Here is a 24,531-nt window from a genome sequence, read left to right as displayed (position 1 = left end):
TTCACTCTTCACCAACTCCCCTATCAGAGCCTTTCTTTAATTGAATCTATTTCCAGTGGTACTGTTTGTAGCATTTTCTCACCTATTATTCTGTTCACTTTTAGCATTTACTAATAATAGCAAAGCTGACTGAAAAAAAAATATGGGTGACTAATAGACTAAATGCCTCAACTCAATAGAATAGCTGGTAGTCATTTGTCTTTATCAGGCTTTTACTTAATCCATCCTTTGATGCCTTATCATAGTGTGAAAGTGACCCTGCATTCCTGAGCACTCTTCTTGAAGAGTTCAAACTTGGGCAGATTCTAAAACAAGTTGGAACAGTCTCTCTTATGGACTAACAGTGAGTGCATGTCTATCATTTGAGGATCAGCCCAACTAGAGACTTTTTTAAAAATTTATTTTATTGTGAAATTAACAAAATAAAACAGCTATTTCATACATATATATATGTATATAAAACAGAAAAAAAATTGTATATGAAATTACAGAACTCTATAACATACAGTTTGTCACCAAAGTGATTTTCCTAAAATGTAGATCTGACCATAACATCCTCTCCCAATCTTCTCCCAGTCAATAAATTACAGTGGTTTCTTATAACTTTCAGGACCAAATACAAAAGTCATTGGCATTCAAAGCCTTTCATAACCTAGATCCTTTCTCCCCTTCCATTCTTTTTATACTTACTCCTCACCACATGCTTTTCTATCTAGTGACTTTGGCTTCTCTTTCTTTCCCTTCCTCCCCCCCCCTCATACTTTCTTTCCTTTCTTACCTCTTTTCCTCCTTTTTTCACCTTCTACCTTTTTACCTTCTTTCCTTTCTTCACCTAACTCCCTGCACATGCATATAATCCAAATTGGAGAAAAGAAAAAGAAATCCAAACCTCTTACAATAAACATGCATAATTAAGTAAAACAAATTCTTATGTTGACCATATTTGAAGATATATGCTTCATTCTGTACCTTGAGTCCACCATCTTTCTCTCAGGACATAGTTAAGTTCAGAGAACTTTCCAACCAAGATGATAGGATAATTAAGACTTTTTTGGCTAAAGGAACTTATCAATAATATTTCTAATAGAGGCAGGTGTTCTTAACTAGGAGTCTATGGACCCTCTAACTTAAAAGATTTCATGGAGTTTATGACCTTGGCTGGAATAATTACAACTTTATTTCAACTTCTTTATTTCAAACTTCTTTATATTCCTAAGCATTTTGTTTTCTACATTTAAAAGGATTATTATTTTAGGGGATACATAGATTTTAACAGATTGCCAAAGGGAGTCAATCACACACACACACACACACACACACACACACACACACACACACACCCCCACACACACACAAATTAAGAAACCCCATATACTAAGGCAAGAGCTGAGTCTTAATAATAATGAGAACAATAGCAATAATGATAAGTTATATTTTATATATATACAACTTTACAATTTGCAAAATACCTTTATGTGGTCAAATCCTTGAAAGATAATAAATGATTTAAACATTCAAAGTTATTAAACAATCTTGAGAGTCTCAATTAATTTTATGAAATTCTATTGATTGCAATTTCATATAAGAGTTTAGTGTCATTAGCTTCTGACAAAGGTTTATAGTATTCAGCTTTTTTTCCTTTTACCCTTACTGGGATTTCTCCTTGGGAGAGAGGAACTGAAACATATTATTAGCAGCTATTCTCATAGGGATCCAATACCTTCCTAAAGAAGGATTCTTTATTTCAAATGAGCTTCTAAAAAATTAAGAAGGCAGTACCTTTGGTATAAATGTTTTGAAAGATGTAGCAGCTGCCATATCCTATCCTCCCCCTTCCCAACTCCTTACCTATTTTTCCATGTAATGACTTATCCCACTACAATCCTGCGTTATGCATTGTTGGGGCTGAGTACATAGACACAGGAACATGATGATTTTTTTGACCATATTAACTGAGAGAATCATCTATTAAGGTACACAAGGTTTATGAACGTCCTTGAAAAGCAAAAATGGATGCTGCTCAGATATAGAAAGGAAGGGGGAAAAAAGAGTAGATATGAGAAAACCAGTATGGTTCACTGGTCCAAAAGAAGGGTTTCTATCAACTCTTTTGCTTTCCACAATCAAAAGCAAATATTCTTAACTGAGAATCTTCGAACTTGCTTTTTTAAGATGATTTGATAACTTTAATTAAATAAAATTGATTTCTTTTGTAATTCTGTCATGTGATTTTATTCATTTTAAAACAATGTTATAAAATGGGAGAGATTTTAGTAGACAATCATGGGGATCCAGGAAAGAAAAATATGCACAGAACCTCTGTACTACATAAAGAAGTTATTTGACCTATTGGTGCTTAATTTTCTTAATCATTAAAACAAACATGATAATAATATTTGAAATCATATGTTTTGTTAAAAAGTGTTTTTAGAAAACATATCAGGCAAATATCTGATATCCAGAATCTATAAGGAACTGATGCAAATATATATCCTTGCTACAGAATCTCAAAGTTGGAAGAGAATTTATAGCCCACATGTGAATAGTAGTCAACTCTTTACCAGTCTTGGCAGGCTATACTCCAGCTTGAAGTTCTGCTATAAGCAGGGGACTCACTACTTATTGAGGCAATCCATTTTACTACTAGGGAACTCTAATTGTTAGAGAATTCTCCCTTATTTCAAGCCTAAATTTTCCTTTCAACAACTTCTATCCATAGTTCCTAGATCTACTCTCTGGGATGAAGAGAAACAATATAATCTCTCTTACATATGAGGATCCTATTTATAGATGGCTGTGATATCTCTGAGGAACCTTCTTTTCTCTAGGATTTTTTCCTTCTTTTTATCCTAATTTCTTCAATTGATCCACATAGTACAAGATTCTGTGTCTTAGTTTCTCAACTATAAAATGGTAATAATAATAGGATATCTCCCAGAGTTGCAGGATCACATCAATTAATATTTATAAAGTATAGAACATGGTAGGCATTAAACAAATGCTTATTTTCTTCCTTGCTTTCTTCCTTTCTTAATACCCTACTTATCTTTGTCTTAATGCCTTCTAACTTGTCCTAAAACCAGTTATTTAGAATTGACAATATTTCAGATGGAGCCTTATTTGAGCAGAATATTATATGAATATTATTACTCTTAATTTACACAATTTTCTATTAACATAAGATTTTTGTAGAATTTTTGATTTCAACACTATCTAGAGAAATCATTGTCCAAGTACATATCCAAATACTGTCCCCAGTGTACAAATAGCTCATGAATATGACCAATTTTTACAAGAAGAAATATAAATTGTTAACTAAGTCACTTGGATATCACTAACTTTATTACATGCACATTAAAAAAGTTTTTAATTACTTCCTAGTCATTTTATCAACTTGGCAAAAACAATCATTAAAAGCTAAAAAATTCTCTGTTTACAGGGCTGAGAGGAAGCAGAGTACACTCACTGTTACATTGTGGAATTGTAAATTGATATAGTCTTTCAGGAGAGGAATCTGACAATATACAAGACAATAATGTAAATTGTAATATCTCTTTAGGATATAATTAAAAAGAAAAAGTATCCATACAAAAATTCATACCTTCAGTATTCTTAATAGTAGAAAAAGTGGAAATAAGCTATATATTCAATAGAAAGGGAAAGATTGAAGTAAATGCAGTGTTTCAATGGAATATTATTAAATTGAGAAAATGTTAGTAATATAAAATTAAGACAAATGATGAATGGACAACTAGACACACATATGACATAGTCATATATTGACTACATATATATACAATATATACAATAAAAATCTAATTTTTTTCTAATTTTTGATATATATTAAAAGTATAATAAATGCTTTATTCATTCACATATTCAACAAGAAGTTGAATTAAGCCAATAATTGAATTCATCTGTATCCCTCCCCAGCCTTAAACAGAGAGAAAAAACCCAGTCATTTGATTTAACACAATTTCCTAGATGTGAAATACCCTTTTAACAATGAAGTCTTAAAACAGAATAAGATAGCAAAGCATCAAGCTTGGAAGTGCACAAGTTAAATCATTTTTGCTCCTATAGGCAACAAAAGTTTTATGAATATTCCTGGACTGGGATTTTGAATCTGGCTCAATAATTTGAACATTGGTGGAAAGTATTCAGTTGATGGGATCCAGATGAAAGTTAAGGATAAATTCAGAAAGGCAGCAGAATACAGGGGAAAGCATGATTAATTTTGGTCAAGAAGACATATACCTAGCTTCCATGCTATTTGCATAGTTTCCAAGATGGAGTTACTAACAATTTGATAGCTGGCTTTTGATTGCAGCCCTATTTTCTAAAAATAATAACCACAGTCTGAGAATAGTAAACCTTTTTTAATAGTATTTTCAAGAAATGCAGTCCATCATGTTTGTTACCTAACCAAATTTGTTGCTGATGGAAGTGGATGGGAAAACAAAGGATCATAGGATCCAACCATACAAAGAACCTCCGAGGTTATGTGGTTTCATCCCCTCATTTTATAGATAAGGAAACTGGGGCTCAGTTTGACACAAGTCAAGTAAGTAGTAAGGGCTAGAACTAAGATACGGACTCAAAAGTGGCAGACAGCAAGTCTAACACTCTTTCCACTGTATTAAGCTAGCAGGTTGCTAGCTTTTGCATGATTTATGATGTCAACCAATAGCTAATTATATATTCTTACTTTTGGCCCGCACTGGATATTTTTTACTTGTTTATGGATGGGGCATTTATTCTATATTTTCTTGTGGGTCAATACTCTAAAATTATTGTTTATTCTAACTTGGTCTTACTATTTCATAAGAAAAATCAAATCAAAATGTCTATTGTTCAAATTATGGACAAATGAATCAAAAGATTTATAAAGTGTTTGCTATGTAACAGATGCTGTCCTAAGTTTTGGGGATAAAAATGCTAGCATACAAGCTAGTCCCTGCCCTCAAGAAGCTTACATTTCAGTAGGGAATGAGAATTAGATGAAGAATATATGAATTGCAACGTGATTTAGAAATGCCAGCTCCTTCCATAAATACCAACATTCTACTAGAAGGCAATGAAGAGGCCCATGATAGCTATAAGCATGTTCCAATACATAATCAATGAGGAAATTTGAAGAAAAATGGGTGTATAGGATTTTATCAGGGAAATGTATGGGAGAAAGGGAGGGTAGATTGGTTATGTGGCAAAAGCAAGGAATAGCAAATGAAAGGCCAGAATATAGCAGAAGTTTCCCATAATGGACAGACTTTGATGAGCTTCTATCTCTATTAATAGATAGTGATGAAATCACAGATTTCTTTAAGTATACTTGTACCCTAACAGGCTGGTAAACCTCTCCTAGAGTAGTCAATGTTTTTTGCTTTCTTAAATTTCCAGTGCCCAAACTTAGCAGATATTCAACAAATAATTAATGAAAATAGGAATCACATGTTTGGGGTGATAACAGATGATATAAAATTAGACCAGAATCAGTGTTCTTTTAAGGCTCTCTCTATACAATATAGGACTTATTTTTTTTAAAACTTTGGGTAAGAAGATGACATTCTGTAGATAAAAAAAATACAATTGTATTTTTGCAAATTACATGCAATTTAAAAAGTTACTGAGCTGTAAAATTTTAAGAAATAGCATTTTTGAGGTCTGGAGAGACTTACATGAACTGATGCTAAGTGAAATGAGCAGGACCAGGAGATCGTTGTATACTTCAACAACACTATGTGTTGATCAATTTTGATGGATGTGGCCATTTTCAACAATGAGATGAACCAAATCAGTTCCAATAGAGCAGTAACCAGCTACACCCAAAAGAACTCTAGGAGATGACTATGGACCACTACATAGAAATCCCAATCCCTTTAATTTTATCTGCCTGCATTTTGGATTTTCTTCACAGGCTAATTGTACACTATTTCAAAGTCCGATTCTTTTTGTGCAGCAAAACAACTGTTTGGACATGTATACATATATTGTATTTAATTTATACTTTAACATATTTAACATGTATTAGTCAACCTACCATTGGTGGGGGGAGGGGGAAAGGAGGGGAAAAATTAGAACAAAAGGTTTGGCAATTGTCAATGTAGTAAAATTACCCATGCATATATCTGGTAAATAAAAATAACTATTTAAAAAATAGCATTTCTGAAGCTCCATCTTAATATTTAGCATCTAATTGAATGAGAATATGAATTTCTTTGGAGTTTTCTTACCTCTCAAGGACAGCAGGGTACCTGAGTCAGGAATATTTTTTCCATATCCTTTGACTCTAAGATGTTGTGTTTTGAATTATTAGATATTGATTAGGCATCACTATCTTATTAGGTGCTGTACAAAATATAAAGGCTATAACATAGGTCCTTCTGTTTGGTTTACTAACATGCAATCTGATATTGATTTACTTGGGAAAACTGATAGTTGGATCTTCATAGCTAATGAATGCAGTGTCCTAATTGTAGATGGATAATGTTTCATTCTTAGGTCAAGTAGTTTTTAGAAATTCAATATAATGACTCCTTCTGCCTCCCCTAGTTTTTACTTATAGGGCTCTTCCTTTCAGGGCTAAGATGAATTTCTATTCAGAGATGGGGGATTGGGAACATACATTGCATGGGACTCTGGGACCCTTTCCTCAGCCTGTTCCATATTTTATCCATTACCAAAGGATCATAACAGATCTCAAAAATCTCCTTAGGTTAAATAGTGAATAAAGATGCTAGATAAAGTCCCTCCTAAAAGTTGCCACAACAGATAGACTCTGGGAAATGTACCAGCTCTCCATTCTTAAGAGACAGGCCAATGGTCTATTGGCCCCAGAATAGGTGGATCCTCAGAGAATCCTTATATAGGAAAAAATATACAATATATTTTCCCTTCCTCGTGTATTTGCTAATGGGAATGGGAAGGAAGGCTCATTATGAGTTCTTTACTTTGACCTCTTGGCTTTGATAGGAAAGTCTTGAAGGGTTAGGGACACAGAGCTGACATGAACTCTCTAAGAGGGAATTTTTTTGTTTGTTTTTTAAGAGAAAATTACAGCTCTTGGTGATGACTGGCTACAAATACTCTACCAGCAACCACCCCTCTTTACCATTTACCATTTTACCAAAGCTGAAGTGTTATTGTCCAAAGTTGTTTTGGTTTTATATAACATTTCATTTTCCTAATTCTTAGTGAAAGAAGGAAAGTGAGACAGTGTTAGAGGAGACCCCATTGAATCTTGGGGAGAGATGGAAGCAGAAAGGATAAGTAAAACAACTTGCAAAATAGTTTATTTATTCAAAACTTTCATCCCCCAAACCCTTTGAGTTAAGTGTTATCTCCATTTTTCAGAAGGAGAAATTGAAGATTTAGGAAAGTTAAACCCATGAATACATAGCAAATAGGTGGGAGAATTGGAATTCAAATTCTGGTCTCTTGAGTAAATTTATAGTTGTCTTTCTACCACACTATGTAAATAAAGGTGATAAAACAGTAAAAGGAAATTCCATACAATAAGTAAGTCTTAATATATAACTAAATAGGAATAATAACCTTTTACAGCTTTTTTTGCATTATTTTCCTTTTTTTTCCCTTTCCATAAACATTACCCCATCTCCAAAATAAATAGTACTCCAGTGATGGAATATTAGTCCTGAAAAGGACCTTATACATTGTCTTGTCCAACCTCATCATTTTACTGCTTTAGAAATGATCATAAAGGAGGGTATGTGAATTATTCAAGGTCACACAGAATTAATGGCAGAAACAAGGCTAGATTCCAGGTCTGATAATTTCTAATCTTCATTTCAGTGGCAAACGGGAATAAAACCATATAGGATTTTCCTTTCTTCCGTGACAATTGAATACATTTTACCAGTGCCTTTTCTCATTGTCTACCATTGAGGTACATCAAAGATTCCATCAGTTATTATCATGAATTAGACCTTTAGAACTCTCCAGATCCAGATCCCAAGTCATTTTGGAATGAGATTGTCTACAGATAGCATTGTAAACTTTAGTATTTCTTAATCACAACCAAGCTGACTGAAAAAGATATGGGTGATTCACAGACTGTCCCCGTGTAGCATGTAGGGATTCTCAAACTATGGCCCTCGGGCCAGATGCAGCCTGCTGAGGACGTTTATGTGGCCATCCAGTTATGGCAAATGGGCTGAGAGGCAGAGACAGTGTGAGTTTTTGTTTTTACTATAGTCCAGACCTCCAACAGTCTGAGGGACATTGAACTGGCCTCCTATTTTAAAAGTTTGAGGACTACTGAAACTATGGCAGTAATTTAGGAAGGCCTTTTATCAGCCTTCCACTTTATTCTTCCTCTAATGCCTCATTATGGTATGGAGGTGACTTTGGCTTTCTGAAAGCTCTATCTATAAAGCTAGCTTGGTCATCCCAAGCTGGAAAGGGTTCTCCTGTGGATCAATAGTGAGTGTTGGCCTGTGGTTTAAAGATCAGCTCAGATAAATATGCAGATAAATTTGCTATTAAGAAATGATTTTTTTTAAATCCATAGTAACCCATTAACCTTAACTAATATGTGGAAGGGTTGGGAATTATAACAATAATGAAAAAAATGTTGTAATTAAAAGCTTCTAGGTGAAAAGGGAAAAGGGAATAAGCATTTATGTAATGCCTACTAAGTGTCAGGTATTATGCTACACTGTAGTAAGCACTTTTAGAAATATTATTTCATCTGATTCTTGCAATAACCATGCAAGGGAGAAGATATTATTATTCCCTATTGCATTTGAGGGAACGGAATCAGACAAGTTAATCTTACCCACACAGTGTCTGAAGCCATATTTGAACCCAGGACTTACTAGGTCCAGGCTCAGTGCTTTAATTATTGCACCACCAATTTCCTCTTTTGAAGTATTGAATTATCTGTATCTTTTTAAAAAAAATATTTTAAGTCTCAAATTGTCAATGTGCTTTCAGTGCCAAATCTGGGATGAATTTGGTTGGCCTAGAGATTAAGATGTTGAATTTGTATCCAAAAGATCTGAGTTCAAATCCAGCTTCAGACTTTTACTAGCTAGATTTTATCATGAGAAAGAAACTCAACCTGTTTCCTCATCAGTAAAATGAGAATAATGATAGTACTTCACTCCAGAGGGTTTTTGTAAAGATAAAATGAGATAATACATGTAAAACATGACATAAATAATAGCTATTATTAATATTGAATTAAAATAATATGGTATTTTTTGTTTTCTTTCTCCACATCCATTATTTGCTTAGAATGCCACATAGCACTCAAAGTGACTAAATATGAGATAAGCTTTATTTCATATAGCGACACAGCATCTTGGGTTCCTAATTCTCCTTGTTTTTCAATAGTAGCTTAAAGCCAACTCATTGGTAGTAGTAATTATTCTACAAACAGTATTTACATTTTGAGGCTATTGTCATACCTCACAGAAGTCTTATTGTTTAACATAAACAAAAATAAATGATTAGGAAAAGATACTTTAGTCTACATCCAGCATATCTGAAGCAGAAAGATCCAAATGAGCTCACTAATCTTCCCCTTCACCAGCATGCTTCCAAATAATAGTCAATGCTTCAAAACAGAAGAGAAAAAGATGACTTTCCCAGCCTTTTGGGGAGAATACATTTTGGTCAATAGTCCCCTAGAGAAAGGTACAATTTTCAGATTGTATAGCAATCAAAACTCCACAGTTCACAATGTACTCTCTAGAGTAGACCTAGGCAAAAACTATGCATGAATAGGAGATTTTCACAGTAGAAAGACACATAATCTAGTTTCCCTGTGATCATGGGGGTGGGGGAGACAATCACGATTTTCAGTTATTTTCTTATTTTCTTTCGAAAGTTGAATTTTCCCATTGCAGGCCATTTAAAGTTGGTGGCAATCTCCTATATCATCTAGTACTTCGGGGTCAGGCAAAATAAACCAAATTACTGACTGCTTTTCACAAAGCCCAAGTCAGGGCTGGTCTTATGCACAAGTCAAAATACCCACTTCTGCTGCTTTAATATTATGCTTTCACAGGCAATAAGAATGCTGCCTCATTTCTAAAGTAAGCTCTGAGTTTGTTGAAGCCTGACTAAACTATTAGAAATGCAGACCTTTGAAATGTCTCTGCATAGGATAATTCCTTTTCTTCTTGAAACTGTGGCATAGGGAAAAGACCTTGGATTTTGAGTCAAAAGAACTAGGTTAAAAAACCTGGCTTTGTCATTCATTATGTGATATTGGGTAACTCAATAGCTCTGACCTTCAGTTTCCTCATTTGTAAAATGGTGATAATGTCTATGAATAATGATAATGTCCATAATGCATTTCTTACAGAGTTTTCATACTACTTGTAAAATATTTCATAAATCTAGATCACTGCATTACCTATCATTATCCATTCAACAAGTATTTTTTATAAATCTGAAAAGACTTACATGAAATGATACAAAGCAATGATAGCTTACATTGAAGAAAAATTCTGGAGTCCATATTTCAGGTTCAAATCTTAGAGGGACAAATGTATTTCATTAAATAATTCTAAGTATCTCTGCTTAGAAAAATACAAAGAGATAGAACTTTAGTTTCCCTTTGAAAATTTCTCAAACATAAGCCATGTCTAGTTATAATTTATAAAGTTTAACATAAAAACTAAAATTACTTAAACAAGAATAAATAGGAGTCCAAACTTTAGATAACAGTTTCATTCATCAAAAAGAATAATGAATTTTGAAGCCTGTGGTGCTCTGAAGAGTCATTTCCTAAAATTATCTCCTTCTTCTAAAAAACCCTCTTCTAGTTTGGTCAAACGCAAACTACAGAGATATTTTCACTAAGTGAATTAAACATATTCTTTTTAGACTTGATCTCTCCTCAGTTTTAGGGAGACATTCTTCCTAAGTTGAGTAGCCCTTTTCCTTTAGAGAATGGTTAGGCTTTGATAAAAATGATTTCAAAAGAGTATATAATGCAGGAAACTGTTTCAGAATTGTTAGTTAAAAGCTGATAAAATTATCTTATTTAGATTAGACCAAGGCCTTTAGATGAAGACACTAAGAAAAAAAATGATTTTAAAAACATTCCTATAAGAGAGAAAAGGAGAGCCTTAGTGTGCTTTTAAAAGCTTGTTGAGCTTTGTTCCAGAGCCCTGAAGTTTGAAGGATACAAAAATTTAATATAATAATATAATTATATATAATATAATGAGTGTATATTAATATAAAAGAACCTTAGAAAAACTGAGCCTAGTTGCAAAGAATATTAAAATAGAAAAATACCAAAAGTGCACATCTATGCATTATAGTAACTAATTCTTCTTTCCACTCAACTGAATTTAATTCCTTCTTTAAGAAGTGAACTCCTCTTCACACCATGAATTACAAAGGTAATTTCAGGACTCTTGCCCTTTTGTGTTGCTTACCTCAGGTATCTTGCTTGCAATGGAGCCCTTAGTTGATAGGTTCTGAAATTCACTTTCATTGGAAAGGAGTAGAGAATAGGAAATCACCCAAGACTTCATGAAAAAGGTAGCATTTGAATTAGAATAGATGGAGCCAAGGGTAAAAAAAAAAAAAAAAAAAAAAAAAAAAGCATTATAGGTAAACTGAGGAAGGAAAATTGTATAATGCATAAAGGCAGGAAGGCATGAGGCATATTTGGGGAGAAGCAGAGTAAAAAAAATCAGTTTGCAGTTAGGTTTAAGAGCATAGAAAGCAAAGATAAAGATTTGGGTTTCAGAGTACAAATGTTTCTTACCAAGCACCAAGCTGGACCAAAAAACTGGGTTCAATTTGTCATACTGAAAGGTCTCACATAAGCAATGTTTCAGCTTAGCTGCCCTCCCTGAGACTTGCCTAGAACTTTTACACAGGGCTCCCCAAACCACTATCTCCTTTTCCCTCTTTGGAACTTGTCTTCATAGACATGTAAACTGGATAGGACTAAGAAATAAAATGTTACATAGAAATAAGGAAGAGTTACTTGATAATTGTATCCCATTCTCTCTTTTTGTATGGACCCTCTGGACAAAGAAAAATAATTTACCTGCACATTATATGCTCAGTCTAGTAAATAAATATATATATATGTATATATATACATATATATATATATAAATAATGCTAGAAGTTATATAAAATTAAGTGACCAGAATTTATAGGTATTAAGTTATGTACAGTTCTCCAACTTTCAGAACCTCTGCTCTTTCCCCAGTATGATGATGCTACAGCTACTCTTCAGCTTCCAGAGCAAATCTGAAAACTGCTTTGTCATTTCATCTTGGAAACATCAAGGAGTTTTAAAGTTCATCCAGTCCAAATCCCTTATCCTACAAGGGAAATGCCAAGAGATGTAAAGATTGGTATCTTTAGGTCATTGGGTCCTCTCTTGAAATTGATATATAAGTGGAGAATTGGAAATGGGTGTAAAAAAGGGATTTTGGAAAATACATTGAAGAATGTTTCGAATCATAAGAGCTTGTTCTTATCATCAAGGAGGAAACAATATACAATTATAAATTCACATTACCAGGTAAGATCTCTCCTTCAGAGAAGTTCTAGGAAGTGAGAGGTTAAGTTTGACTAATGGTATCTTTGTTACATTCTCGTACTGTATTTTAAGCTATCAAGCTGTGCTCTGTATTTCTTATATGATGTCTTACTTATAATAATTTTGCTCCCTATCAATCATTTGTAATGTAATGTATTTGTCTAAATGAACATTAGCCAAGAAGTCTAGGATCTAAAAGAAATTAAGTCAATTCTCAGAGAAATCACAGAGGGTAAGAAATCATTTTTAGTAAACATTGAATGCCAGATTTTATGCTTATTTTTAGAACCTAGGCTATTAACTTGGATTTTCTATTTTGTCTGACACATTTTAATTTTGGCCCTTCGGGAAGCTCATGCTTAAAATGTGTCTTTGTGAGGTTCTGAATCTCTCCATCCCTTCTATTTCTGGAAGCACCGAAACGCTCCATTTGACTTCTGTTCTGCTTTGAGCTGACAAGGTTTTGCATCAAGAGAACAGGCTAACTGAACTCTAACTGAGGAGAAGATGGAAGACTGGATGGGCAGTAGGTGAGACTTAGGTTGTTGAGATGAGAAAGCAGTGAGCTCATTGTGCTCAGGGAGAAAAGATTCCCAAAGCTTTTTCCAAGTCAGGCTCTTTCTCCCGCTGCTCTGTCCCCCACTGCCCCCCACTGCAAGGAAAGCAATGCAAAAGAAAAAAAAATCATATGATGTTTCATTTCTTTAAGCAAGAGGACTGTTGTATGAGAGCGTTGTATCAGGAAGGAAAGGAGGTCAAGGTGAGAGCAAGGCTAAATCACAAGACAGGCAGGTTCTTCACAGAAAAATGTCACAGCAGGCTTTAGAAAGTAATTAGAGTCAAATTTTGGCAGCTTGTGCTAATGATGGGAAGAGTTTTCCTATATTCTTCATCTACACCCTCAATTTTCAGTTCCTTTCTTGCAAATAGCTTGAAAACATTTTGAGATGTTTGCCAGCAAAGGTGCTAGAGAAAACAAACTGTGACTACAATCCTATAACTTCAAATACTAAATAAAAAGCAGGAAGAAAGCATCCACATTAGCCCCCAACCAACCTCACCGTTGGGATATTTTGAGTAATCGTTTATTCATCTATTTATCAATCCATTCCTCACTGACAATGTGAGATAAATTGCTTATTTGGTCTTAATTTCTTTTCAACTACTGTGATGCCTTATGAAAAAGGCTGACCTCTTTCCTGGGAACCTGCCCTTGGGGGAAACTACAAGAGGAGAATTTCAGGAGAGGAGGACAAAGACTAAGAGGTAAAGGCCAAAAGTTGGACTAAGTCTAAGTCAAGAATTTACACAAAATTTAGCTAGAGAGACAAAGCATGTTTCCTCAGGTAAATCTGATTTAAAAATCATGTACATGTCCCAGGGCAGCTAATTTTTTAAGTTATAGAGGAGGGGAAAAAAATTCCTTCCAAGGATAGTGTAAGGGAACAAGAATATCATGCTGATAAGTGAAAAACTAAAATTCCTTTTAGAGACAACAAAACGACATTCCAGTGAACTGGCCGATTCTGGATATATCAGTACAGCTCAACTATGTCAGTCAATTGTTATTTGCTAACTTCTTGGCTATCATCATTTGCTATTTAACTTCTTTTTTATATAGGAAAAATACTATCATGTGGGAACTATGCATATGAAGGCAAGTGATTTGAATCTATTACAAGTCACTTAAAAAAGCAACTTGAACATTCATGGAATATAATTTCTGTAAACAAAAGAGTCTTTAGCTTTAATTCAATAAAACAAGCACTCATAAAATTCCTGTTATGATCCAGGTACAGAACTAGGCACTAGGGATACAAAAACAAAATGGAAATTTTATTTGTCCTCACAGAGTTTAATTCCTTTTGGACAAAGCAACATGTATATTAAGTAATTAAATATAAAATATACAAAGGAATCTGTTTTTTTTTTAATTATTACGTTTTAATTCAGGGACAGCAAGGAGATACTGTGGATAAAGTGTTAGGGCTAGAGTCTGAAAGACTTGATTCAAATTCAACTTCAGATATATACTAGCTGTATGACCCTAGCAAGTCACTTAATTTCTGTCTGCCTCAGTTTAACAGTAGCTCTCCCTTCCCTCATCCCTAGCAGAGTAGCTATAAAAAATAATATTTGTAAAGCCTTCTATAAATGTTATCAGCATTATTGTTGTCATCATTGTCATTATCATCATCATCATCATTTTACACTTGGAAAGTACCATTCTGGGCTGACTCATCCATCAATAAAAATAAGACTATTTTATCTACAGTCTTAATTGGATCATAGTCTTAAAAGTGGGAAGAGATCTAAGAGATCCTATAGCCTTAGGACCATAAATTTAGAACTGGAAGGGGTTTCATAGGAAGGAAGAATGATGAGGAAAGAAGGATGAAAAGAAATAAAGAAGGAAAGAAAGAAGGGAGAGAAATGTGGGGAAGGGGAGGGGAGAGAGGGAGGAAGAAAGAAAGGGAAGGAGGGAAGGAAGAACAAAAGAGCAAGAATAGGAAAAAGGAAGAAAGGAAAATGGAAGGAAGGGAAGAAGAAGAGAAGGCAGGAAAAAGGAAAGATGAAGAAAGAAAGAAGGGAGGAAGGAAAAGGAGACAAAGAAAAAGGGGAGGAAAGAAGTATTTATTAAATGCCTATTATGCACTGTGTTGAGCACTTTACAAATATTTTCTCAATGGATACTCACATTGATCCTGGGAGATAAGTGCTGTTTTTATCTTTAATTTACAATGAGGAAATTGAGGTATATAAAAATTGTAACTTTTTTATTAAGTATCTGAGATGGGATTGAATCCGATTTTTCTTGACTCCAAATCCATTTTCCACTACATCACAAAAATCTTGCCTGGTCTGGCATGTTGGTATTCAACACTTTAGCACTTGCTCTTCACAGGAAGGCTTTTAGGAAAAAAAGTCCAATTACAACTCCGATTTTCACTTATAATCTTTCCTAAGCATGGTCTCCTAAACCTAGAAGCATAAATGAGGTTACCTGCCAATGTTTCAAAACCTCATACTTGGAAGCTGTTTGAGAGACTAGTCCCATTCATTCCAAAGCATAAAGATATATTCTTCCCTCCCCTCTATATTCCTCAACACTTAAGTCATCTCCTTCCCTGGAGTGACCCTCTGGTCTAACTCTGAATCAATGACAAAACTGAAAACTATCTTAGAGTCCCAAACGTTTCTTTTTTATTTGCTTTTTTCTGAGCTCACATGAAAACAATGAGCAAGAAAAAATGGAAAGAAGTATTTTTAGGATTCTGGGTGGGAGGGTAAACAACGCAGATGCCATAAACCAGCACAGGCAGTGAGAGATGCTGACTGAAAAGAAAATGGTCAAGTCAATCACTAACATATCCTGGCTGTCTCATTAAGAGAAGTACAATAGAAGACCTAAGTCTACATATTCTGTCAGTTAAATAAACTGTGAGATTGAAATTGATTTCCTGTTAACATCTGAAAGATCATGATATCTTATATTTCAACTCCACAATGAATTATTTTTCATCAATGCCAAATTTACACGCAACCAAAATGGATAATAAATTCAGTAGATATGTAGCTCATTTGTTCCTTTAAACATGTTAAAATATTTCTAGGACAAACCAAGCTTCCTCTTTAGAGGGGAGCATATTAATGACCAATAGAATTCTCTGCTAGCTAGAAGAGGAGAGATTGTGAAAGGGGAAGGGCCAGTGAAGAGAATTAATGATAGACACCCTGGTTTGTTTGAGGACCAAAGTAGATCTTCCCCATTCATATTCATTCAGTATCTCTCTCTCCCTCCATTTTTTGATTTTTGTTTTGTTTTGTAATGTTTGTCTTTTTTTCCAATAACAATCTCATAGTAAAAGGAAAAAAATAATAATACTCCACACCTAGAGTCCACTACAGTTCTAGTGAGAGGGAAAGAAAGCAAGAGTCATGAGCAATCCTTTGGAGATAAGATTGGTCCTTGTAGTTAATCTAAATGCTGATGTGTTTGTTTATCTTATAGTGGTAATATGGTATATGTATAGTGGTATATGTATAAATGAATGTATATATTTATATATATACATACACATATATATGTTAATATATGCATGTATTTCTTTTTGTTCTGTTTATTTTGCTCTGTATCAATTCAGGTGAATCTTTCCATGTCTTATGGCTCAATGATATTCCATTATGTTCCTGTATTTCAATTTGCTTTGCCATTCTTTGGGCAATGCGCACCCAGTTTATTACCAGCTTTTTACAACCATGAAAGTACTTATGCATATTTTAGCATTTTTATTTGGTCTTTTGCCTCTTTTGGGGTATTCTCTATTGTTTTTCTTCACCACATGGAAAATGGAATGTCTCTGATAGGATCATTATAGATTTTTCTCTCCAGAGTTCTCAAAGGCTTTAGGAACTCTAGGGATAGCATTCCCTTTAAATAGGAATTTAACCCCTTATAGAGAGCCTATTGGTTGTTACATCATCGATTAATTAAGCATCTGCTTATTAAGCACTTGTTATGTGCCAGATACTGGACTTACAAATATAAAAATAAAACAGTCCCTGTTCTCAAAATGACATTTCCTTAAGAAGAAAAGTTGACTTTTGAACCTAAGTCTTACAACTCCAAATCCTTATATCCATATACCTTAATTTTGTTCCTAAAGAACTTTGGAGGGAAAAGGAAATATAAATAAAACTAATGATACTTTCTTTTAGAAGCTGAAAGAACAACAATTTCAAATCTTAGTTAGGCAGCAGTATTGGTAATAGTAAGGTTTCTATAATGCTTTACTCACAATGCTAATCTTGGAGACCTGAGTCCAGATCTGATCTTCAACACTTACTTATCTATATGATTCTGGGCAAGGCACTTAGATCTCTGTATGCCTCAGGTTCCCAGTCTGTAAAATGGGAATAATAGTAGCACCTATTTCTCATGGTTGCTGTGAGGGTCGAATAAGATCATATTTGTAGATCACTTTGCATAATCTTAAAATTCTTTCTTCATTAGTTATTGTATTTGTTCTTTTATGAGAATTCATGGTTCTTTTGGCCAAGACATATTTTATTTTTCTTTTAAGACTCTAATTCAGTCATAGTCATATTTAGAAGAGTCTTTAGACATCATCTATCTGGTGTGATTTTACAAATGAGAAAGCTTATCCCTAAGAATAAGGTGGTAAGTGGTGTTGATCAATTATTCAGTCGTGTCATACTCGTTGTAACCCCATTTGGAGGTTTCTTGGCAAAGATACTAGAGGGTTTGTTATTTTCCAACTCATTTGACAAATGAGTACACTGAGATAAAGGGGTTAAGTGACTTGCCTAGAATCACACATGTAATAACTGAGGCCATTTTTTGAACTCAAGTCTTGCTAATGACAAGTCCAGAAGTCTAACCACTGGACCATTTAACTTCTTGTATTAGAAAACCAACACCCAAAACTTGGTTCTTTGACTTTTCTATAAGCTATTATTGTTGTTGTTGTTGCTGTTGTCATTAATTCAAGTGAAAGAGAAAGAAACTGAAGTTAAAGACAGAAAGGAACTTGTTCCAGGTCATTCAGCTAGTAAGTTTCAGAGGTCAGAAGCAAAATTTGAACCCAGATCTCTTTGATGATCTCTAGGGATAACACTCTTTCTACCATACTATGCCATATCACCTCTTTTTCAGTGAGATGGTACTCACAAGTCTAATAAGACAACCACTTTTTCTAGAACTACAAGCAAGTGTTTTATTTGCTAAGAAAGGTTTTAGTCTATAGAAGTAAAGTAACTGGAGATGAACTGCAACTTTCTTTTGGGAAATAAGCTTCTTTAAGCCACTCTTCTACTTTGCCCAGTTCTTTTGGTCATTTGAACAGTTAGAACAATAACATCCATATATTGGTCCAAAGTTAATTTTTTTTATCAAGTCTAGTAAAATCCTCTAGGTTTTCATTCAGGATGTACTCAGAATTCTCTGTGGGCACCAAACAAAGATTCATTTTATAATATTGTCCAACTAGATTAAAAAATGAAATATGCAGTTATGGCTGGAATCTCAATTATAGTATTCAAAGATAAAAGGATTATTTTTTAGCAAAACCCAAAGCCACAAGGCAGGGAGATACACTAACAGGACAGAATGGCAAATTTGGTGTTGAAGGACTTGAATTCCAATTCTGATGTTACTCTGTGAACTCGATAACCTTAGGTAAGAAATCTAATATCTTTGGGCCTCCATTCTTAATTTGTTAAATGAGAAATAGAATACAGAGATTACTAACTGGGTACCCATGAATTTACTTTTTAAAAAAAAGCATTTTGATAATTATTTTTTGCAGAATTGGTTTCTTTGTAATCTGTTTTTAAAAATATTTTTAAGAAGTGATCTACATAGGCTTCATGGTATATATACATATATATATATATATATATATATATATATATATAGTCTATGGTATATAAAAGAAGCCTTGTTCTAGATGATCTCCAAGATTTTTTTCCTATTTTAAAGCTATTTATGATCACATATTGAAATCAATTTGAAAATATAGGACTTAGGGCATGATGTTACTGAAAAATCAAGGAACTCAACTTCTTAATTGAAAGCTGTAACTATCTAGATATAGCAACCTTTGAGTGAACAGTTGAAGGATGGAAATGGGATGGGAAAGTGTTTGGTACCCTGACTATCCTTGAAGCAATCTGATAGGTACCAGTAGGCAGATGCAACACATACATAGCTAGTCATCTTGGTGTAATTTGTTTTGTTTCCATTCACATTCTTTATCCATCCAAATAAGAGGTAGGTATGTTTCCTTGCTTTTGTTTTTAAAAAAAATTAAGGATTGCTACAGCACCAAATGGGTACAATTGGTAGATTGTGGTTTTTAGCAGAAGGGCAGCAGATGGTTAATTAGTATTTCAATGAGCACATTTCCTTTGCAATATACATGAAAGGCAACTTTTTCAAAAGCCCAAACCATTCTGCAATGACATGGTTGGATAAGGATACCTGCTTTTTAAAAAAAGTATTAAAGCAAAAATATAACAATTCCCCCCTCAGAAAAATCCCAATAAAATAAAACTTGATGGGATAAAAGAATCATTGGGGGAAGTACTAGGATGGTTTCATTAGTATATTGCTCATTGATTGCTGACATATATGCCCACCATTATCTTTCAAAGAGAGATTTTTTTTTTTGTTTTAGTGGAGAGAGGTATGAAAAGAGACACGGTAAAGATCCATTTAGTTGTAGTGACTAGATATTCCCCTGGATCAGTCACAGTCCTGGAAACAAGCATCACCTGGCATTTATTGCCTCTGCTTTTGCAAAAGCATCTCCTAACAGGGAAATCATATTTTCCATGCATTTATTTTTGCCCCCAGGACCTTCTGTAACTATGAGACTTCAGTGATGAGAAATAAATCAAAGTCTGGCAAAAAAAGAGCTTTTCAACCCTCTCATCTTTGCCTGACAAGCTGCTTGTATTTTTCCAGCTTGCTTCTCTGGTACAGGGAGTTTGTTCGTCCCTGCTCATAATTCAGCCGACTTGCCTTTCATTGTGTTGTGCTGGCGGGTTAAATGAAGTGAGTGACTGCATTTCTGTTCCTGGCATCTCACCGAGAGCACATGAATGGAGGACAGAAAGAATGAATGAACAAAATAATTTTGATGGGGCTGCCCCAGGGTATTAAACAGGATGGAAGGGAGGTGGGGGCAGGCTGTCATTCCTTAAGAAAGCCTCTTCATTAAGGAGTTTCTGATGTCACTGGACCACTTAACAAACCCGCTCTGCTTACCTCCTACTTGGACATTAATATGCAGGTTTATGCAGACCACCTATGCTGCCTGTACAATGGCATGATTTTATCGTCAAACAGAAAAGAAGCTGATATTTCCCTTTTTCTGCCCATTCCCAAACCATGTAGCACAGTGAAATGTTCTGGACATTCTGGCATGCAGTTTTTTTTTTTTAAATGCATTATGTCTAATAAGCACTAAGCTATTAGTCAAATCCAGATCCCTGCTGCTTTCTTTCAAAAAATAAAAACCCAATGGCAATTGTACTAAACAGCCCAACTAGAACAGAGGGGAATTCAAAGAGAGCTCTTGAAGGATGGCTTCCAATATTTCTGATTGAGGTCATGCTTGCCCTTTACTGCCTCAGTTCTGAATTATATCTTCTCCCATGAATTGCTGCTGTGGCAAGAGAAACCCATTGCAGGTTGGATGATTTGGGGACCCAAGAGGTACCTCTCCTGATGAATGAGAATAGAAATGCAGCACTCTAGACTAAGTGAATGAAAGGTGTAAGAAAGTTGAATCCTTCAAACATGGAGAGGGGAGAAAAAGGGGGGAAAGAGGGAGGGGGGGAGAGAGAGAGAGGCAGAGAGACAGAGACACCCACAGAGAGACAGAGAGATACAAATAGTCAGACTGTCTTAGGGGAAAGAACGAGTCACTTCAAGAGTCCCTAACTAAAGCCAAAGGTATAATAGTACTTGGTCCAATTATATTTTTCATAAGTACAGATGGTATGGTTTTGATGGAGAATTTTTCATTTCATAGCCAACCCTGCCTCTGGCAATTACGGCCCATCTCCCTCTCTTCACCTCCCCGCCCCCCCCACACGTATCACCTCATCTCCGATCCTCTCTTCTCCTTTTCCACCCCGAAACTGCACCTTAAGCAGGTACCATCTGATCTTATTTCTCTGCTCATTCACTAGTCGTTCACACAACACTTAATGGGGGAAGGTTTGTCACCAGAGCAAAATTCCCTCTTCAGTTCGGCATAAAAAACGCATTTCAAGAAAAGAAAGACACAAAAGGGGGGAAAATACGAACAAAATCAATCCTTACCCTCTTCTTAAAAAATTGAAAGGCTGAACATTTCTTGACTGGGAATCCATTCATGTCTTTGTTTACCATTTTCCACAATGGAGAGTACACAGTTATAGGTCCAGTGTGCGATACTTGCTTAGTGCATCTGTTTTCCTCAGTATCCCTTCTGGAGACAGTTAAACGAGGAGAGCGGGGTGAGAGAAGCACAATCAGATTTCAGGCAGCGAGTCCTTCCTTCACTCATTCATTCTGCTGCACCAGCTACTGCAGAGACCTTTTCCAGCTTTCCTTTACCATAGGGGAGATCCTTTTTCTTTTAATCATTCCTCGAATTCATAAGCACAACTGCCACACGACCCTTGTGGCAGCCCACAGACCATATGCAGCAACTCTCAGGGTAATGGGAGCCGGCGCCGAAGGATGCCGGGCTATTTCCCCCTCCCTCCTTAATCCAAATAGGAGCACGGGAGAGACTAGCTCCCTCCTGTTTTACCTGGCTGCAAACCCTCCCGCTCTAGAGTCTCGCTTTTCAGTTAGTTGCTCTTCAGGTGATGTGCCTTGCCGCTGTTGGAGAGGAAAGCTGTTTTTGATTGTGCCGAGTTCCTGTGGGAGATGTAGTTAAGCAGCTGAGAGAGGGAGCAAGAAAGAGAGCAGGAAGGAGAGAGGGAGGAGGGAGGAGATAGGGAGGGGGGAGGAAGGAGGGAGGGAGGGAAGGGAAGAGAAGAAGGGAGGGGAGAATAAGACAGGAGATTGAAAGAAAGGAGAGAAGAAAGAGGAGAATGAGAAGAAAGAGACAAAGAATAAGAGACAGAAAAGACACATGAGAGAGTGAAGTAGAAAGGAATAAGAGTTCATGAATAACTGAGCAAGGTTAGCTAAAGGTCCAGACACTGAATTAACCAAAAAGCAGCAGGCTTCCCTTGGGATGAATACAAAAATAGTTTCCCCACTCCTTTTCCCTCCCCACTTTTTTGTTGTTTGGACCATTTGAGTCAACGACAAAAAAAAAAAAAAATTGCTTTCATTTATGAAATGCAGGAGACTTTCATTTCATGATCTTCTAAATCTTCTATTTTCCTGAGTAAAAGCTTTTTGAATGATAATATAATTTCATTTATTTCATGAAGGTGTCCAAATGGAGAGAAAAAGGCAATAAAACTATTCAGGAGATTTCATCAGCTTAAGAAAGGTGTTTAATCTCATGTATTCCAATTGCCAATTTTTCTCCAGAAGGTGACAAAATATACTTTTTATCTTCCTCTCTCTTGTCTTGTCATAATAACATAAGATAGGTTCGTGTTATTTTTCACTAAAGGAAACAAAAATGCCTTTATATATAAATAGTATTTTTCATTCACAGGCTCAAATCTTAAAAAGAAATGATCACACTCCTTTGGACTGATGGGAAAGGACATTAAAAAAAATTAAATGGATCTAATTAAGTAAAAATATAAATTACACTTACTTACCTGCATTATTCTTTATACATCAAATGGTTGAAATAGAAATATACAGTTACGTAATTTAATCTGTCCATTTTTCCTTCTAGATTTTGACAATACCCTAGAATATTTTCTTTAGAATAAAAAATCCCCAAACATTCTATGGTTCCAAAATACCATAGTTTGAAAGAATAGGTCAAAGTTATTTAGCATCAGATCGAAGCTCTGCTACAGTGTGTGACTTTCAGCAAATCACCTGATGACTTTGTACTACCTCATTACCTCATAGTCAAAAGGCAGAAAATGTGCAAACTTGCATTAATTCTTCCAAGATGCAGTGCTTGTCCATAGGATACATAACCCTATTTTGGGACATTGTGAAGTAGGGATTAGGAATTGGATCTCTATTTCACTGGCATAGGAGGCCAATACCTCAAATTGATACTTTTGTCTGCAATTTATTGTTTCAGAAAGCTATCTAGAGAATTGGGAGGTTAATTAACTTTCCCAGGTTATAATGCCTGTATGTGTCAGAGGTAGAATTTGAATTCAGTTCTTCCTGGCTTCAAAACCAACTCTTGATCCATTATACTATAATACATTTCATCCTGGAGTAGGAATATAAAATAAATAATTAAGTTACCTGCTCAAAGTTTTACTAGTAGTAAATAAATCAAGGCAGCATTGGCACCCAGGTTCTATAGTTCTAAACTGAATATTCTTTTCACTGGACCATACCTTTCATTTAGGAGGACAAATGTAATGTAAGCAAAACTGTTGCTTGCTCTCAATGGAGTGTGTTGAGTTGAATTGAAGGCAGCACATTTTATAAATCAAACCATCCATGCACTAATGGATGCTCTAGTGACTTTGTGGAGTTAATCAGATAGGAGAGTCATTTGTTTTATTGTTAATTAGGGGAAATTAGGTTCTTTGTAAAATCTATGTTTTGAATTGAAATAACTTTAAGTCAAGAGGTTATCCATAAAGTAAGAAATGGAAAGGGACAAATTTTTAGAAGGTTTAGAAAAGGAAGGGATCATAGAGATTATGCAGTATAGGGCTTCTTACCCTTTTTTGTAACAGGGGATAATATTTGTAAAAAAACAAAACACAACTCAATAACAGCATATAAACATTTCATAAATGCTTATTTCCTTCCTCCTTTATAAATCTCTTTGGCTGTATAATTGAAACCTCTGAATTCCTTACAGAATAATGTTTTTAAAATGTATAAAAATAAATCAAGTCAATAAGCATCTATTAAGTATTTACTATGTGTCAGATACTTTGCTAATAATTGGGGATATTAAGGCAGAAACAGTCCCTGCTGTTAAGGAGTTCACAGTCTAATGGGAGAAGATAACATGTAAACAATCATACACAAACAAGATAAATACAGGATAAATGGGAAATAATCATGGGGGAAGGCACTAACATTAAGGAGGATCCAGACAGACTTCTTACAGAAGATGGGAATTTTAGATGAGACTTGAAGGAAGCCATCTATGACAAAGAAAACCAATTATGTTGAAATATAGTAATCAAATTTATTTTTAAAAGTCCATGGACTGCAGGCTAAGAACCTCTGATCCAATGTAACTATCTTGTTTACAGCTAAAAAAAACCCAAGGCCCAAGGAGGTTACGTTATTTGCTTGAAGAAATCCGGCTAGTTATCAATAGAAACGAGATTAGAATTTATATCTC

At 34.9% G+C, this 24,531-nt stretch overlaps 1 protein-coding gene across 1 annotated transcript in view; it reads right to left on the bottom strand.

Annotated features, from left to right (window-relative positions):
- Positions 1–21,940, bottom strand: part of SGK1 (serum/glucocorticoid regulated kinase 1) — a 159,231-nt gene extending 137,291 nt beyond the window's left edge. The window contains exon 1 of the mRNA XM_074309781.1: positions 21,399–21,940. Within this exon, the coding sequence (XP_074165882.1) occupies positions 21,399–21,467 (69 nt within the window). The 5' untranslated portion in view covers positions 21,468–21,940. The remainder of the gene's footprint in view (positions 1–21,398) is intronic.
- Between the last annotated feature and the right edge of the window lie 2,591 nt (positions 21,941–24,531).

Source organism: Sminthopsis crassicaudata, chromosome 4 (assembly GCF_048593235.1).
Source record: "Sminthopsis crassicaudata isolate SCR6 chromosome 4, ASM4859323v1, whole genome shotgun sequence".
Taxonomy (NCBI): Eukaryota; Metazoa; Chordata; class Mammalia; order Dasyuromorphia; family Dasyuridae; genus Sminthopsis; species Sminthopsis crassicaudata.
The sequence above is the reverse complement of the archived record's forward strand: the minus strand, read 5'-3'. Positions and strand labels throughout refer to the sequence as shown.